This window comes from Amblyraja radiata, chromosome 2, assembly GCF_010909765.2.
Source record: "Amblyraja radiata isolate CabotCenter1 chromosome 2, sAmbRad1.1.pri, whole genome shotgun sequence".
In the NCBI taxonomy this organism is placed as follows: Eukaryota; Metazoa; Chordata; class Chondrichthyes; order Rajiformes; family Rajidae; genus Amblyraja; species Amblyraja radiata.
The window spans coordinates 72271042-72290245 of record NC_045957.1 but is presented as its reverse complement, the minus strand read 5'-3'; the positions used below and the strand labels follow the sequence as shown (position 1 = coordinate 72290245).

At 44.3% G+C, this 19204-nt stretch overlaps 1 protein-coding gene across 1 annotated transcript in view; it reads left to right on the top strand.

The window, feature by feature from the left end:
* The window catches only part of phlpp1 (PH domain and leucine rich repeat protein phosphatase 1), a 161117-nt gene that overhangs the window by 86002 nt on the left and 55911 nt on the right, over positions 1–19204 (top strand). The window contains exons 2-4 of the mRNA XM_033048796.1: positions 3178–3368; positions 10450–10575; positions 15289–15455. Coding sequence (XP_032904687.1) covers positions 3178–3368; positions 10450–10575; positions 15289–15455 — 484 coding nt within the window. The remainder of the gene's footprint in view (positions 1–3177; positions 3369–10449; positions 10576–15288; positions 15456–19204) is intronic.

Genomic DNA, 19204 nt, shown 5'->3' with positions numbered 1-19204 from the left:
CCGGCTAAGTAACAGATATAAATTAGATGACTTCAAGACCGAAAGTCAAAAAGTTTTTTCATGACAGACAAATGTTCATAGTTTTACCACCAATTTGGACACCAAAAATGTGACATTAAGAACTTTGCCACATTTCATATGGCCCCTCATACATATACATTTTGATTTGATCTTGGGAAATATCTTCATCAAACCAGGAGAAAAATACAGTAACATGTCTGGTATTCAGCCTAGCAAAGATTCGGTAACGGTCGTTGTGCTTGCCGTCCATTGTCACAACGACCGTTATCGGGATCGGTACCTCCGTAAGTTAAATCATGGAGGCTCCAAACCTCTAATGCTTTTCAAAAACCCAACGAGGTATCCTATGGTAGTAGCGATTTTTGGGCGAATTAATTATTTTTTCTTATTTTCCAATTTAATATAGCAAAAATATCGTGGTGTCAAAAGCGGTACCACCGTTTACGATATATTTTCCAACTTTTTTAAATCAATTAAAAAAAATTGTGGACATAAGTTGGTAATCAAAACTAAAGAAACTGAGCCAATCTTCAATTTGGCAACACAGTCTATTGTCTATCTTTCGTACAGACCAAGTCTCTAACTTCATTCCTTCGCGTCAACTTCGGGAAGCTCCGCAACGACCATTACGGAGACATTTTACTTACTAAAAAAACAGCCAAAATCAAACGTTCTGACCAATCATCGGCCATCGATATAGCTCAAATCCATAAGGTAATGTACCGCTTAGATCACATTGGTGAAAACGTTTGGTTTTCGCTAATAATGTAACGTTCGTTTTCTGGGACACCAAACCTTTTAGTGTCCACTGCAACGTACGTTTGTGTGTATGATGTGTAACGCGCGTTGCGGTGTCCACTCAGATGGATGCAGTATTCTACTACATGATCAGGTGAATGAAGTGGAAATGGTGCTTGCAACTTTATTGTTCCATGTGGTATTCATAAACATAGAAAGGAATAAGAAATAGTTGTACATCAATCTATGAAAGTAAGCATGCAGGTACAGCAGGTAGTGAAGAAAGCGAATGGCATGTTGGCCTTTATAACAAGAAGAATCGAATATAGGAGCAAAGAGGTCCTTCTGCAGTTGTACAGAGCCCTAGTGAGACCACACCTGGAGTATTGTGTGCAGTTTTGTTCCCCTAATTTGAGGAAGGACATTCTTGCTATTGAGGGAGTACAACGTAGGTTTACAAGGTTAATTCCCGGGATGGCGGGACTGTCATATGCTGAGAGGATGGAGCAGCTGGGCTTGTACACTCTGGAGTTTAGAAGGATGAGAGGCGATCTCATTGAAACATATAAGATTGTTAAGGGCTTGGACACACTAGAGGCAGGAAACATGTTCCCGATGTTGGGGGAGTCCAGAACCAGGGGCCACAGTTTAAGAATAAGGAGTAAGCCATTTAGAACGGAGACGAGGAAACACTTTCTCTCACAGTGAGTGGCGAGTCTGTGGAATTCTCTGCCTCAGAGGGCGGTGGAGGCAGGTTCTCTGGATGCTTTCAAGAGAGAGCTAGATAGGGCTCTTAAAAATAGCGGAGTCAGGGGATATTGGGAGAAGGCAGGAACGGGGTACTGATTGGGGATGATCAGCCACGATCACATTGAATGGCGGTGCTGGCACAAAGGGCCAAATGGCCTACTCCTGCACCTATTGTCTATTGTCTAAATACGTGCACTTATGGTGCCAACTAGTTCAGATTCAGATTCACATTTATTTTCACATGCACCAATTAAGGTACAGTGATATTTGAGTTACCATGCAGCCATACAATTAAAAAAAACAACACAATTAAAAAGAACGATAGAACTTTGACATAAACATCCACCACAGTGATCACTGTGATGGAAGGCAATAAAGTTTAGTCAGTCTTCCTCCTTTTGTTCACCTCCTTTTGGGGCCTTGACCCTCCGCAGTCGACGCTATGGACGGCCCGATGTACAGGCCCTCTCGTCGGGATGATCGAAGCTCCGACGTCGGGACGGATGGAACACACTCCGTGGCTTGGAGTGTCCAAATTGTCCACTTCCTTACCGGAGATCACGGCTTCTCGATGTTATAGTCCGCAGGCAGGCCAACGGTCGGAGCTCTTCTCCGGCGGTCCCCGGCTAGGGATCCCTGGCTCCGGGATGGTAAAGTCCGCTCCACGCCTGCTGCTAGAAGCTCCGCAGGCCGTGGCTTCACGGTGTTGAAGTCAGCAGGCCGGCGGTCAGAGCCTTTCTTCTGGCTCCGCGATGTTAAAGTCCACGCCGTGCCTGCTGCTGATAACAGATAGTACAGAACATTGTTCTCAGCATTGTAGCACATTTTAGCGCATCACCTTTGTAGAGGTGAATCAGACAGTACCCCAGCTTATGGTCGGACCATTCAGAAACCTGATAACAGAGGGGAATCAGCTGTTCCTGAGTTAGGTGTTGTGCACTTTCAAGCTTATGTACCTTCTTCTGGACAGGAGCAGGGAGGCGCGATGGGACATGTCCCTGATTATGATGGCTGCTCATCCAAGGCAGTGTGAAGTGTACATGGGGTCATTGGTGGGAGTCTGGTCTGTCTGTATATTGACAACATGAGGCCCTGCCTCGAGGTTATCCGGCTGTCGACCATTTCTATGAATATGTGTAGAAAGGAACTGCAAATGCTGGTTTCCACCAAAGATAGACACAAAATGCAGAGTAACTCAGCGGGACAGGCAGCATCTCTGGAGAGAAGGAATGGGTGACATATTGGGTCGAAACACTTCTTCAGATCCGACCCGGGTCTGAACCAGCAACTTAAACCATTAAAGCATGAAACCAGCATCTGCAGTTTCTTCCTACACAAGGAACTGCCGATGGTGGTTTACACCAAAGATAGACACAAAATGCTTGTGTAACTCAGCGGGACAGGCAGCAACTCTGGAGAGAAGGAATGGGTGACGTTTCGGGTCGAGACTATTCTTCAGAAGAAGGTTCTCGACCCGAAACGTCACCCATTCCTTTTCTCCAGAGAAGCTGCTTGTCCCGCTGAGTTATTCCTGCATTTTATGTCAGTGAATATGATCTATTGCTCTATTTGATGCCATATGATCTATTTGATACCATTTACAAATTAAATAGCAGCTGATAAATTTTTTTCCTAGGCATTTGGGTAATTGTTTTATTTGCATTCCAGGAAAACCGTACACCATTGAGCACTTGGAGCGAATCCAGCTGAGTGGGTTGTTCAATGTTCGAAAGGGGAAAATGCAGCTTCACAAGTGGACCAGACGTCAGGTTATCCTGTGCGGAACTTGTTTGATAGTTTCATCTGTGAAAGAATGCCACTCTGGAAAAATGCATGTTCTGCCTTTGATTGGGGGAAAGGTATTGTGGCAATACTTACTTCTGGAATACATGAATGACATTTGCATTGTAAAAGCAATTTAATGTTTTTATTTATTATTTAGTGGTACTGATGAAAGCAACTTTATGAAGTAGAGACTATTGTGAACTTATTTCAGTCTTCACTAAATATATTTGGTAATAGAACAAATATTTTGCAAAGGTACGCTACCTTTGTGAAAAACGAAGTCTACCAATGTTTCTATCTATTTATTTATTTTCTTATCTATTTAATATTTCTACACTTATTGAGCCAAACAACATTCATACCTTTTAAGTGAGCGTTTAGGAATTCATTCAAATTTTAAATAAATGATCATAACCTTATATCTTATATGTTTCAATACGATCCCCTCTCATCCCCTATACCAGCCCAGTCGCTCCATTCTTTGAACGTAAGAAAGTCCAACCATCCCGGGAATTAACCTCGTGAACATACGCTGCATTCCCACAATAGCAAGAATGTCCTTCCTCAAATTTGGAGACCAAAACTGCACACAATACTCAAAGGTGTGGTCTCACCAGGGCCCTGTACAACTGCAGAAGGACCTCTTTGCTCCGATACTCCTCATGCCATTAGCTTTCTTCACTGCCTGCTGTACCTGCATGCCTACTTTCAGTAACTGATGTACAAGGACACCCAGATCTCGTTGAACTTCCCCTTTTCCTAACTTGACACCATTCAGATAATAACCTGCCTTCCCGTTCTTGCCACCAAAGTGGATAACCTCACATTTATCCACATTAAACTCCATCTGCCACGCATCTTCCCACTCACCCAACCTGCCCAAGCCACCCTGCATCCTCATAGCATCCTCCTCACAGTTCACACTGCCACCCAGCTATGTGTCATCTGCAAATTTGCTAATGTTACTTTTAATGTATCATTAATGCGGTCCCAGCACCGAGCCTTGTGGCACCCCACTAGTCACTGCCTGCCATTCTGAAAGGGACCCGTTTATCCCTACTCTTTTTTTCCTGTCTGCCAACCATTTTTCTATCCATGTCAGCACCCTACCCCCAATAGCATGTATTCTAATTTTGCCCACCAATCTCCTATATGGGACCTTATCAAAGGTTTTCTGAAAGTCCACGTACACGACATCCTCAGGATCAGTTCCTGTTGATTGGAGGGTAGCTAATGTTATCCCACTTTTTAAGAAAGGCGAGAGAGAGAAAACAGGGAAATATAGACCAGTTAGCCTGACATCGGTGGTGGGGAAGATGCTGGAGTCAATCATAAAAGATGAAATAGCGACACATTTGGATAGCAGTAACAGGATCAGTCCGAGTCAGCATGGATTTACGAAGGGAAAATCATGCTTGGCTAATCTTCTGGAATTTTTTGAGGATGTAACTAGGAAAATGGACAAGGGAGAGCCAGTGAATGTAGTGTACCTAGACTTTCAGAAAGCATTTGATAAGGTCCCACATAGGAGATTAGCGGGCAAAATTAGGGCACATAGTATTGGGGGTAGAGTGCTGACATTGATAGAAAACTGGTTGGCCGACAGGAAACAAGAGTAGGGATTAACGGGTCCCTTTCAGAATGGCAGAGAGTGACTAGTGAGGTACCGCAAGGTTCGGTGCTGGAACCGCAGCTATTTACAATATTTATTAATAATTTAGATGAAAGGATTACAAATAACATTAGCAAATTTGCAGATGATACAACGCTGGGTGGCAGTGTGAACTGTGAGGAGGATGTTATGAGAATGCAGGGTGACTTGGACAGGTTGGGTGAGTGGGCTATTGTCAGATTTTAATAAAGGCCATTTTTATACATTTTGGTTTCACCATGTAGAAAGGCGGCACGGTGGTGCAGCGGTAGATTTGCAACGCCGGAGACCCGGGTTCGATCCCGACTACGGGTGCTGTCTGTACGAAGTTTGTACGTTCTCCCCATGACCTGCGTAGGTTTTCCCCGAGATCTTCGGTTTCCTCCCACACTCCAAAGACATACAGGTTTGTAGGTTAATTGGCTTGGTAAATGTAAAAAAGAAAAAGAAAATTGTCCCTATTGGGTATAGGATAGTGTTAGTGTGCAGGGATCGCTGGTCGGCGCGGACCCGGTCGGCCGAAATGGCCTGTTTCTGCGCTGTATCTATAAACTAAACTAAAATTGCAGCTGCGTTTATACATAGTCCCCCCATTTCAGGGCACCATAATGTTTGGGACACAGCAAAGTCATGTAAATGAAAGTAGTCATGTTTAGTATTTTGTTGCATATCCTTTGCATGCAATGACTGCTTGAAGCCAGTGATTCATGGACATCGCCAGTTGCTGGGTGACTTCTCTGGTAATGCTCTACCAGGCCTGTATTGCAGCCATCTTTAGCTTATGCTTGTTTTGGGGGCTGGTCCCCTTCAGTTTTCTCTTCAGCATATAAAAGGCATGCTCAATTGAGTTCAGATCGGGTGATTGACTTGGCCACTCAAGAATTGACCATTTTTTAGCTTTGAAAAACTCCTTAGTTGCTTTAGCAGTATGTTTGGGATCATTGTCTTGTTGTAGAATAAACTGCCAGCCAATGAGTTTTGAGGCATTTGTTTGACCTTGAGCAAATAGGATGTGTCTATAGACTTCAGAATTCATAATGTTACTACCATCAGCAGTTGTATCATCAATGAAGATAAGTGAGCCAGTACCTTCGGCAGCCACACATGCCCAGGCCATAAAACCCCACCACCATGTTTCACAGATGAGGTGGTATGCTTTGGATCTTGGTCAGTTCCCTCTCTCCTCCATATAAGTTCATCTTCGTCTCATCTGTCCACAAGACCTTTTTCCTGAACTGTGGTTGCTCTTTTCAGTACTTTTTGGCAAACTGCAACCTGGTCATCCTATTTTTGTGGCTAACCAGAGGTTTGCATCTTGCAGTGTAGCCTCTGTATTTCTGTTTATGAAGCCTTCTGCGGACAGTGGCCATTGACAAATTCACACCTGACTCCTGAAGAGTGTTTCTGAGATAATTCTTCTGTCATCAGCTGTGGAGGTCTTCCTTGGCTTGTGTAATTCTTGTTTCTCAGTCTCATAATGGCTTCTTTGACTTGCATTGGCACAACTTTAGTCCTCATATTGATAAACAGCAATAAAAGTTTCCAAAGGTGATGGAAAGACTGGAGAAAAGACTAGGTGCTGAGAGCTCCCCTACATTAAGGAGGCAATTAAACACACCTGAGCAATTACAAATGCCTGTGAAGCCACGTATCCCAAACATTATGGTGCCCTGAAATGGGGGGTACTATGTATAAACACAGCTGTAATTTCTACATGGTGAAACCAAAATGTATAAAAATGGCCTTTATTAAAATCTGACAATGTGCACTTTAACCACGTGTGATTTTTTTTCTATCACAAATCCCTTCTTGAACTTTCCCATTAATTCGGGAGTGTTTTGTAACTTTTCTGCAACTTAACTGTTCTCACTTACTCCAAATTTGTCAACCCCTCCCTCCCGCTATTTTGTTTAAACCCACACGTGTGGCACTAGCAAACCTGCTGCCAGAATTTTGGTCCCCCTCCAGTTAAGGTGTAACCCGTCCCTATTGTACAGGCCACCCCTTCCCCAGAAGAGATCCCAGTGGTCTATAAATCTAAATCTCTGCTCCCTGCATGAGCCCCTCAGCCGCACATTCAGATCCCCTATCTCCCTGTTCCTGCCCTCACAAGCACAAGGTACAGGAAGCAATCCAGAGATAACCATCTTAGAAGTCCTGCTTTTCAGACTTCTTCTTAACTCTGTAAACTCACGTTGCAGAACCTCCTTCCTCTTCTTCCCGACGTCGTTTGTGCCCACATGCACAACTATTTCCGTCTGCTCACCTTCACTCTCGAAGATGTTCTGAAGTCAGTCCGAGACATCTTGAACCCTGGCACCAGGGAGGCAACAGACCATCCTCAAGTCTCGCCTGCCGCCACAGAATCTCTTGTCCGCACTTCGGACAATGGAGTCACCCACTACTATGGCTCTGCCCGATGTCGGTCTCGCCAGTCGAGTCTCATCGCTAGGATTGGAGCCATCGACCTGTCCGCTGCACGGACTGGAAGGGTCGTCTGCCCCAACAGCTCCTATGAGGGCGTACCTGTTTTCATTAGTTACAGACTCCGGGGTCTCCTGCACTCCACGTTTACTCCCCTTTCTCACAGTCACCCCCTTCGCTCTCCCTGTATCCTTGGCGTGACAACCTCACTGAAGGTCTCTTCCAGGAAACTCTTGTTTTCCCGGATGGCCCTGAGGTCATCCAGCTGCTTCTCCAGTTCCTCAACATGTTTATTCAGGAGCTGCACCGGGACACAATTTCTGCAGGTGCAGTTTCCAGAAGCACCACCAATGTCCCTGACTTCCCACATCCAGCAGGAAGCACACTGTACCAACTTGCCTGCCATTTCTTCAGTGGGCAAAAATCACAAATCACAAAATTCGATTAAGTGTAGCCTTCTTGCCTCAGTCTCCTTGCTGAAAACTCTCGAGTTAAAGACTCACACTTTACTCACCAAGACACTTCACCTCAATAAGGCCGCTCCGCCAGAGCAAGCCCTAATTTTATTTGCTGTTGAAGGCTTTAACTTCCACATTCGCTCCTTCACCTGCCGCTCCTCTGCCAACCTTGAAGGTATGTGTTAACATTCAAGATTTCAAAATACTTTTCAGTTAATGAATGGAAGGTCTCCTGTTATCGTACCTATTGCTCCCATAATTATTTGTTTTTCTGCAATTGGGATTGTTCTATGGAATATTTCTGCAAATTATCTGTCCGACTATGGATGTAGTTCAGCAGCAACTAATAGGACAGATGCTCCACTCATCAAACTACAGCTCCGTCCTCATCAACTTACAGCTCTGACCCTCATCAACACCATTGGTGGAGAAGGACATGGAAAAGCTAGCGAGTTCAGGGAAGGGAACAATAATGTCCAGAAATATATCATCATTTCAAAAGAGGAGGTGTTGGAGTTTTAAATCACATAAATAGACAATAGGTGCAGGAGTAGGCCATTCGGCCCTTCGAGCTGGGTAAATCCCTGGGACCAGCAAAGTATATCGCAGGACACTGGGAGGCAAAGTAAAAAATTGCTGGGGCCAAGCCAAGGGTGAGGTACTGGAAGGTGACTAATGCTTTGTCTTTAATTATGTTGGGCTGCAAGGGCAAGCTAGGGAACTACAGGTCAGTGAGCCTTTCAGTGGTGATGGATAAGTTACTGCAGGGGATTCTGAGAGACAGGTTCCAGATGTGGTAGTGGCATTGCAGGTACACCAGGGAGACTTTTAGATAGGCACATGCATATGCAGGGAATAGGGGGGATATGGACCTTGTGCAGGCAGATGAGATTTGTTTATGTGGGCATCATGTTTTGTGCATACATTGTTGTGTGAAGGGCCTGTTCCTGTGATGTGCAGTTCCACATTCTATCTGTATTTGGAAAGGCAAGGACTGATTAGGAATAGTCAGCAAGGCTTTGTGCATGAGAATTTGTGCTTCACAAATTTGGGTTTTGAAGAGCTGAATGAGCGCATTGATTAGGAACAGGATGGTAGTCATCGTTTCCCTGGACATCAGCAAGGCCATTGACAAGATCCTGTGTTGTAGACTGGTCTGGAAGGTTAGAGCACATGGCATCCAGAGTGAGATAGCCCATTGGATACAAAACAAGCTTGGTAGAAGGAGTCAGAGATGATAGTGGAGGCTTGTTTTTTAGATCAGAAGCCTGTGACCAATGGTGTGCAACAGAGATTGGTGTTGGGTCCCCTGAAGTTTGTATATTAACAAATTGGATGAAAAAGTAGATGGCATGACTAATATGTATGCAGATGTCACCAAAAATTGATGGTGTGGGTTGACAGCGAGAACACTTAGCTGAGTTTATCTAAAATTTGAAAGATTACAGCAGAATCTAGGTCCACTGGGAAAGTGGGCAACAGGAATGGCAGACGGAAGTTAAATAGGACAAGTGCAAAGTGATGTATTTTGGGAAGTTAAACTAGGACACGAGTGCAAGGGCCTGGGGAATGCTGTGGAACGGAGACCTCATGGTTAAGGTACATGGTTGCCTGAAAGTGGTGAGAGAGTTAAACAGGGTGGTGAACAAGACGTATGTCACACTTGCCTTCATCAGTGTTGGTGAGACTACACCTCAAGTATTATAGGCAGTTCTGATAGCCATACAATAGGAAGGATGTAATTACCTAAAGAGAGTGTAATAAAGATTCACAAGCATTTTGCTGGGTTTTGAGATATAAGGATAGGCTGGAACTGTTTCCCTGGGGTGAAGGAGGCTGAGGTGTCACGTATAGAGGTTTATAAAACCATGAGGGGCATTGATAAGGTGAATAATCACGGTCTTTTTTTCCCAGGATAGAGAGGTCTAATAATAGTGGGCATAGGTTTAAGATGGGAAAGAATTAAAGGGTTCAGGAAGGGAAGATTTTTCAAATGACGGTTAATTGGTATATGGAACGTCACCAGAGGAAGTGATAGAGGCAGGTACTATTATAACTTTTAAAATAATTTTGGACAAATACATGGATAGGAAAGGTTAAGAGGGATATGGGCCAATCACAGGCAAATAAAACTAACTCAGATCGCACCTTGGTTGGCATGGGCGTTAGACCAAAGGGCCTGTTTCAATGCTTGATGACTCGTGGATCCAATAAGGAAATGCCAATTTACACACTGAGCTTCCACAGAGAAAATGAAAAGAAAAAATTTCTGGGATGAGGCAATCAGTATTATTTAATTTTAATAATGAATTAAATCTTCTTTAAAGTTTCTTTTGTCGTTTAATTTATTTTCAACAAGTGGATGGTTTTCGAAGCATGGTCTCACCAGATATCAGTACTAGCAGAGAAAGCCCAAGAAAGGCATTGGGCTGCACAATGCTTTCCTGGCTCCCAGTGAGAGACTGAACATGGAACCATCCACAAGGGAATATCATGGTCCAGGGATAGGCAGACAACCAGCCATAGATCTCAGGACGACAGATGATCTGCAACATTTTTGGAAATATTCTGAGATGGTGTATAAAGTGTGCCACTAGAAAATTTGATTTTTTTTTTTAATAGGTGGAAGAAGTGAAAAAGTACCAGCACTGTTTGGCTTTCAGTTCATCAGGTCCACAGGGTCAAACCTACTACATCAGTTTTGACATTTTCCCAGAATATTTACGCTGGCTACGGCAGGCTTCAAAGGTGAGTCGAGGTGTGGGTGTGTCTTTAGCCGTGTGCCAAACTGTGTGTTTCTAATTATTGCTTTTGGCAAGAAAGTAAGCCACTTTTTGCATACTGCATGCTGTGATTCAAGATTGAACTATAATTTAGGCACAGCAGCGAACCACCAGAAACGTTTCTTGAAACTTGTTTATTTGCTTCTGGCAAATTCCACTGATATGTTTATTTAGTTTTTATTTGTAAAAGATTACCAAAGTTCACTCACCAGTTTTGTATTTCAAGCTGTAGTGTGTGGTAATAGAGTAACTTTTAATAAAAATAACACTGGAAGTTTTTTTTTGCCTTTTCTGGGAACAAGTCAGGTCTAGTTGCACCTTTGACAGGCACAGTTTTAGATGCAGTTAATTGGCCACTGAGGAGAATTAAAAGGGGCAGGGGTTGCAGTAAAGCACTTACATTTGGCATCAACGATAGTTCTCATAGATTACATTTAAGGAGAATCTGAATCGTAAATGCAACTCTTGGTTCTCTCTCTTGGCAGGAAGGGATGGGCAAAGCAAGTTAAATCTGACCGCTGTCTTGGCATGACTGTATTTATCATTCTCATCTGTCTACAGGAGCATATGGAAATTATTATTCACATCCTATCCTAGAACTCAATCCTGTTTCCTTTGCACTCCTAACCAAGCTGATGATCCCCATCATCCAACACAAAAACATCAGCCCTTTCGCTTGTCTACAAATCTCTCTGAAACAGCTTCCTGCAATGCAGTCCTTTCAGCTCTCCGTGTTGATTTATCTCTCAGTTCCAACAAAGTTAGCCTGCTTTGTTGCATCTTCCCTGCTTCTGCTTTGTCTTTGCATGGAGAGCCTTAAGGGCCTGTCCCACTCGGGCATCATTTGCACGTCATGTATGCGACATCATTTACGCGTCACGACGCATGACGCGCACGTCGTGGTGTGCGCATGGCGTGCATTACGCGTGCGTGGTGATGTAGGCAGTGACGAGCGGTCGCACGCAGTGCCCAAGGATTTTGGGATTCACAAATGACGCCCAAGTGAGACAGGCCCTTTAAGCTAATTTAAGCTAATTTGCCATCAAAGATGAGAATGCAGTCATTAACTTCACTCTCCTCCTCAAAATTTACCCTTTCAATCATACTTTTGGGTACCAATTTTTAATCATCTCCCAAAAGATTCGAAAACTGGATTAAATTTGGTAAATTTGATTGAATAAAGGTGAAAGGGAAGACCCCTAAACAAGATTTTCAGAGCGTAAATAGTGAATAATACATTCCACTGGTTGGCAAATCAATAAGGATCGGCTATAAGCTCTGAATAATGCCTCAAGCAATGAAGAGAAATACAAAAAAGTCTATTTTCCTCAGACATGGGATTTTCTTTCAAAAATAGCAGTTGAGGTAGTGATTAAATTGTGTGCGCTGCCACTGCAATTAACCACATGGAGTTATGATATCATAAAGATAACATGGACCTAACATACAACAAAAGTCAGAAATGGGTTCTAAATATTTCTGAATAAAAAGGCATTCAGGAAAGTTCGGAGAGGAAAGCAGGGAGTGATAGAATAGGTTAAGAAAAATACATTGTTGGAGACAAAGGATGTCATGAAACTAACAAGAACAGAATCTGTCTTCTTAGAAAGAAGTGCAATTACACCACTAGCACTATTCTACAGGTCAGCATCTGGTGGGAAGGATATTAAGATGTAAATTTGCAGGGAAATTACAGAGGTGCACAAAACCTACAATAGGAATACATGACAGGCTATCCAGGTATAGTCTAGGACAGTAAATACATGGAGTAAAAAGAAGAACCAGAGGTTCTGAGGTACATAGAGGGAAACCTACTTTCTTGATCAGTAGGTTTCTAGCCAAATGAAAAGGGCAGCATTGGTTTAGTTTAGTCTAGTTTAGAAATACAGCTCAAAAACAGGCCCTTCAGCCCACTGAGTCCAAGCCGACCAGCAATCCCCGCACGCTAACACAATCCTACACACTCTAGGGACAATTTACAATTATACCAATTAACCTACAAACCTGTACGTCTTTGGAATTAACAATTCCATGCAGAGCAGGAAGCAACAATAATAATATGAAGCTTAGAATGGCAATAGAAAATGATATAAACCAATGTATGGTAAATTTGTTCAATGGGAGAAGGGCCAATTTCAATGAGATATGAACAGAAGTAAGTTAGAAGTAAAGTTTGGCTGGCAAAATTGTAATTATATAGTGTATAGTCTTTAAAGTGAACATGTTACCACTGTGGTCTAGAAATATTTCCAGGAGGGATAAGGGAAAGGTAAATGACCAATAAGACAGGAAGTAAAATAGTGCAGGAAAGAAAGTAATTGATCCATCTCAAGTTGTTAACACAAGTGAGAATTAAACCGGAATGGAACCTGCAAACAGTGTGACAAAATACTAACACAAATAAAAGAGAATGCAAAATATCATGAAAACAAGAAAAGGGATGTTAAAGGAGAAATTAGACCAGTCAGAGATCAAAAATGATTTCCTCATGAAGGCAGAGGTACTAAATTACAGGTGCACAACCTTTTATCCGAAGATCCAAATAACGAAAACCTCCGAATAGCGGCCATTTTTTCGGTCCTTGAAGAAAGGTCCTTGAAAACGTTCACCGAGGGCGGCCCGCAGAGGTGACAGCGGAACCTCCGGTCGGTCCTCGAAGAAAGGGGAACTAAATCCCCATTCATAAAAGAGAAGGTGAGGGTATATTGTGCGGGAGGGTTAATAATTGACAATATGCTGCTGCCTGCCCGCTGAGTTAAAAAGTTCCCACGGTAGACTCACGAAACACAGTGTTTCGTGAGTCTTGCGTGGGAACTTTTTAACTCAGCGGGCAGGCAGCAGCAGATTGTCGCTCGCTTCAGTTTCACCCCACCTACACCCCTCTGCTTCCCGGCCATGTGTGTGACCCCTTCCCTCCCCTCTCCAGCTCCCCGCCCATTGCACCGGCGCGGGGGCTTTGCACTGTCTTCACGTCGGTGATTGCAGCAGGACAGTGCCAGTCACCGGAGACGTCAGGACCAACGGGACACCGACCCCCAGGCCCACTGCAAGCACGGAGATCCCAGAGACCCACAGCCAACAGCAGCCCAGCCCAGCCCCGCTCCAACTACAGAGGGACCTGGGTTGCGGATGACGGGGCGCAGCTCGGGGCGTCGTAGGGGCCCATCGGGGAGCGGGTTCCTGTTGGTCCTGACGTCTCCGGCCACCTGCCATCCTCCGGGAGATGTACCGCCCTTGCAGGAGAGTGGGGTTGTTTGCAGTTGCAGAGGGAGGGGGCAAGGGCGGTACAGTTCCCAGTCTCAGCTCCAGTCCAGGGGGGTGGCCGGAGACGTCAGGACCAACGGGACACCGACCCCCAGGCCCACTGCAAGCACGGAGATCCCAGAGACCCACAGCCAGCAGCAACTCCAGCCCAGCCCCGTTCCAACTCCAGAGGAACACGTAGGGGCAGAAGCTGATGGTGTGCAAGGTACGTCTTGTTCTTGGGGTGGCGGATGAGGGGGCGCAGCTCGGGCTGTGGGCAAACTGCCACTTGTCGCCGTAGCGGCCCATTGGGGAGCGGATTCCTCTGGAGTTGGAGGGGGGGGGGGGTTATTGTGCTGTTTGATCGCCCCTTGCTATCCCAGGGACAGGGAGACACAGCGGCTTTTTAGACTGGTGGGCAATCACTTCCAAAGTTCTGCCCACACAGTCAGTACACCTCTCCTACACTGCATTTCATACAAACATTTATTCTGCAAGAAAAAACTACATTGAAGACTCAAACTCGCAACCGAGTTTACTGCCGCGATCAAGGCGCAAACTCGCGACCTTGCGGATATGAGCCGAGCACTCTACCACTGAGCCAGCCATTAAAATCTACGCTAAAAAATTTCCATTCCGAAGACGGACAAATTCTGAATTACGAAAAGTGTCTGGTCCCAAGGCTTTCGGATAAAAGGTTGTGCACCTGTAGTAGTTTTCATTAAAGATAGAGGTTGGTGGAGTTTTAGCAAAGGAAGATATAACTAAGATTCTAGATAGATTCTATATTCTGGAGTGACTAGCTGCAGTTCACAGAAATCACCAGTTCCTCGTGATGTGCATCCTGGGTTCCTGAGTGAATTGCCTTGGCTTGCATTAGAACTAATTGTTATGTATAAGCATCGAATGCATCATATTTCTGCTTCAGATTTGAAGTAAAGGGAAAAGACATAGGGGATTTAAGGAAGAAGATTTTTACATAGACAGTGAAAACGATATGAAACTCATTACTTGTAAAGGTGGGGGAACCAAAAGCAGATTGGAAAGGAATTTGAGGGAAAATAATGAGCTGCAGGGATGAAATGGAGAGGAGGCCTGAATAGAATGCTCTATGTAAGGTAGCATGGATTCATTAGACCAAATGCCTGCCCCCTACAATGTAATGACTCAACATTTGTAACAAGAAATAGCTGAAATAATTGTTAATTAGTTTTACCTTTATTCATATGTACCATAACTGTTCATGAATTTGTTATTCTCAGCTTATATGCAGTTAAATGTCTCTTTGATTTTAATTGTATTTTCCACGCATCATTTATCGAGCCTTTGTTAGAAATAATTAATAGCTCATCTATTTGAGGATTTGTAATAACATTTGATCTCAGAAGATATTGTGTGGAGAAATGGAAAAACTTTGCGCATTTTATTCTTTCAGATTGTATCCCAGCGAATTAGCTCAGTTGATTTATCGTGTTGCAGCTTGGAAACTCTCCCAAACAATCTCTTCTATAGCCAGGATCTTACTCATTTGAACCTGAAACAGAATTTTCTCAAGCAGAATTCAGAACCTGGAACAAATGGAGGACTGAGTGACCTTCAAAGGTAACTTTTTTTATTTTCCAAGACTGGCCTTGTAAGTAAGTAAGTAAGTAAGTAAGTAAGTAAGTAAGTAAGTAAGTAAGTAAGTTTTATTTATATAGCACGTTTTAAGTCAACTCGCATTGACACCAAAGTGCTTTACATAAAATAGATAATAGGTTTCCATACAAACCATAGAAAAAGGTTAAAAAAATAAAGAAAATGGACACAACACATTATAGAGTTCAACACAAACGTCCCCCCACAGCAGAATCAAACATTTCCACCGTGGGGAAAGGCACCAGAAAGTTATGTCCTTTTCCTCTGTGAAACACCCGAGTCGGGGCCCATTTGTGGCCTTGCAGCCAGTCCGATGATTTTCAGGGCCCTCTTGTGAAGATGGAATTTTCATTTTCCACATTCCTCCTTTGGCATTACTCTCATCTTCTCGTCGGGTGAAATATTCCTCAGCGGCTTGGAAAGTCTGGAGCGGCTGCCTCCTCCCCGGAGACCGGGGCACTCGTAGTCGTCAGGCCGCGCCAGTTGGAGCTCCGACCCCGGCGAACTCGATCCCAGGCTCCGCGGCGCTCCAAATCCAGCACCGCCCGAGGCCGGACGCCCGCAGCCACAGCTCCGTGATGTTGGGAGTCGACGGTCACAGCGCTCCGGAGCTTACCGCACGGCGACCCGGTAAGGCATCGCCCACTCCATGTTGGTATCCCAGCGCTGCACCACCGCCGCCGAAGCTGTAGTCCCGGCCGGTCCCGACAGGAAACGCCGCTCCATTCTCGATGGTAGGCCGCGAGGACGGGGCGAAGAAGCAGCTCGGAGGGATGCTGCCTCTCCGACCAGGTAGGGGACTAAGAAATAAAGTTTCCCCCTTCCCCCCCCCCCCACCCACCACATAAAAGACCTCCAACTAACATTTTTTAACAGGACTTAAAATAAAAAAAAGATGAAGAGACGGACTGCGGGCAGGCTGCCATACACAGACGGCACCCACTCCTGCACATCTGCCATCTTTCAAGTAATATTTCAAATATTTATTTGTGCTCAAATATGATAAATTATTTGGATGGAGACGTAAGAGACTGTAGAAGTTGGAATTTTTAGGAAAAAACAACCCAGGAGAGGAACACAGCAGGTCAGGCAGCATCTGTGGAGGAAAATGGCTAGAAAGCGTTTCAGATCAAGAACAGACCAGTTTCTTTTTTGCTGAAATATTTGAATGGAAAGCATTTAATTCAAAATACAACAGTTTTCGCTGTAGACACAAAATGCTGGAGTAACTCAGTGGGACAGGCAGCATCTCTGGAGAGGAATGGGTGACGTTTTGGGTCGAGATTCTTTTTCAGACTCACTGTATTCACTTTATACTGTATTTTCACTGTATCTTGGCACACATGATGAAAATAAACCAATACTGATTCCAAACCATCTATAAAGCAGGCTGTATACTAAAGCATTTTTTTAACAAGCTCTTCGCTCTTGAAGAGACTTTCTTTCACAATACATTTCTTAGCTTCTCTTGTGATATAGATGGTACACGGAGGTCCTGTTTTTATGGTTGTGAGTAAGAGCGCACATTAAAAAAACTGTCCTTTATACAGCTGGTGAGAAACAGAAATTGATTATATTATCTGCTGGAAGAAGATTTAGTAGTCTACAGTGAATTATATGGTTTCTTAACAGATATTTTCCATAACCTTTTCCAGTTTCCATATAATTTTAGTACAATAATTTTCACTCACATTGTACACTGATAAGATGAATCAGAGGGAAACATTGGATAAAATCCTGTAAAAAATATCACAATAGATCTGGTTCCATCTCTATTTTTTGTAAGCATCTGAAGAATAGTTGAAAGAGCAGAACTGACAATGAATAAGGAATATGAGCATTGTATTTGTTTATATTTCATTTGAGAATGTATCACTTATGTAAATGTGAGAATTTATTGAGACAGCTAAAACATTCTCTCATTCCTACTAAATCTTGATTTCTGACACCTTTCTAATGCTACGTATCTGTCTCCAACAAGTTCAAATCAGTGAGTCATTCTTACATGCTGCTTGAAGAGAAGCAGAGTTTATATGAACTCGAGATAGTAATTTGAAAAAGGGAATGATGGAGAGAAATCCATCTTAAATAAAATTTCCAGATTTTGACAAAAAGGATGTGACTGCTTATGTGCTTATAAGATAGAATCTTCATTCTGCTGTACATCTGTATAATTTTTGTTCTTTCCCTTTGCAAGAGAATTATGTTCATGATGGATCCATAACATATTGGTTGAGGTCAAATTGGGCTAGGTATTCATTCCATAGTGCTATCCTTATCCTTATAACTATAAAACTCTGATCTTGTATGTGGATGTATGTGTGTGTGTGAGTGTGTATGTGTATTTATTTGTTTGTGTGTTGTCACATCTTCTCAAAAAATCGACGTGCTAACGGTAACGTTTTTAAATATTTTCGGGTAGAGATTTGCACCTGGAGTCCGAAATCGCCTTATCTGAAAATTTTGTTCTTTATTTCTTGAGTTATTAATGAAAATCTTCACAAATCCGATCAAACTTTGAAATCAAAAAGCCTGTTTTTTGCTGATGACGTCATAATGGATCTGCCTGCCTGCCGTCTGCTCGCAGTGCGAGTGACTCGCCTGCTCGCGCCTCGGCTCGGGTCCGGCCCTGTACCCGAGAGCTCCCGAGAACTGCTGAGCGTTTGGTCGACGCACGCTCGAGACTCGGCTCCGGTCTGGCCCTCGGCTCGGCCAGGGCCACCCCCCCCCTTCTCTCTCCCCCCCCCCTTCTCTTACCCCCCCCCCTCTCTCTCTCCCCCCCCTCTCTCTCTCTCTCTCTCTCTCTCTCTCCCACCCTCACTTCCCCCCTCTCTCTCCCCCCCTCTTTCTCTCCCTCCCGCACCCCCGTTATTCAAAAGCTGCTCCCTGCTCAAGACTCTGCCGGAGATGAACCCGGCTCCCCTCCTCCCTCCTCTCCCCTCCCCGGCCTCTCTCTCGCCCTCCCCCTCTCACCCACCCCTCCCCACCCCCGCTGCTCCCTGCTCCCTCATTCAAGACTCTGCCGGAGATGAACCCGTCCCTCCTGCTCCCTCCTCTCCTCTCTCCCGGCCTCCCTCCCCCTCTCACTCACCCCCTCTCCTCCGCCCCTCTCCCCCCCCCTTCCTGTCCCATCTCTCCCCTCTCTCCCCCTTTCTCTCCCTCTCCTCCCGCTCTCCCCCTCCCCTGACACAATTTAACGAAAAGCAAAAGAGAATTCCTCAATGTCCTGGTCAATATTTATTGCCACTATGATTGCCTTGCAATTACTGTGTAATTGTGAACCTGATATTTAATGAGCTAAATTAATGACAGCATTTCTGAATGTGGGGAGAGAAGGAATATTTGAAGAGTTCCAAACATTTATCCTTTGCACAAAGATATAGTTTGTAGCTTCACTTAGTTTAGTTTATTTTAGTTTAGAGATACAGCATGAAAAAAGAGTCTTTCAGCTCACCGGGTTCATGCCAATCATCGATCACCCATTCATACTAGTTCAATGTTATCTGACATACCCACTCCCCACACACTTGGGGCAATTTACAGGCACACCACTGGTGCTGAGGCAGGAGCTCCACCTGTGCCACTGTCCCACCCGCAACAACTGAAGCCTCGGCATCTACCATCATGAAGTGCTTTGGTGGCTGGTTATGGCACACATTAAATCCATCCTAAACTTGTATTCATATGCAAGCTTTTTGGAGAGGGTTCCTTCC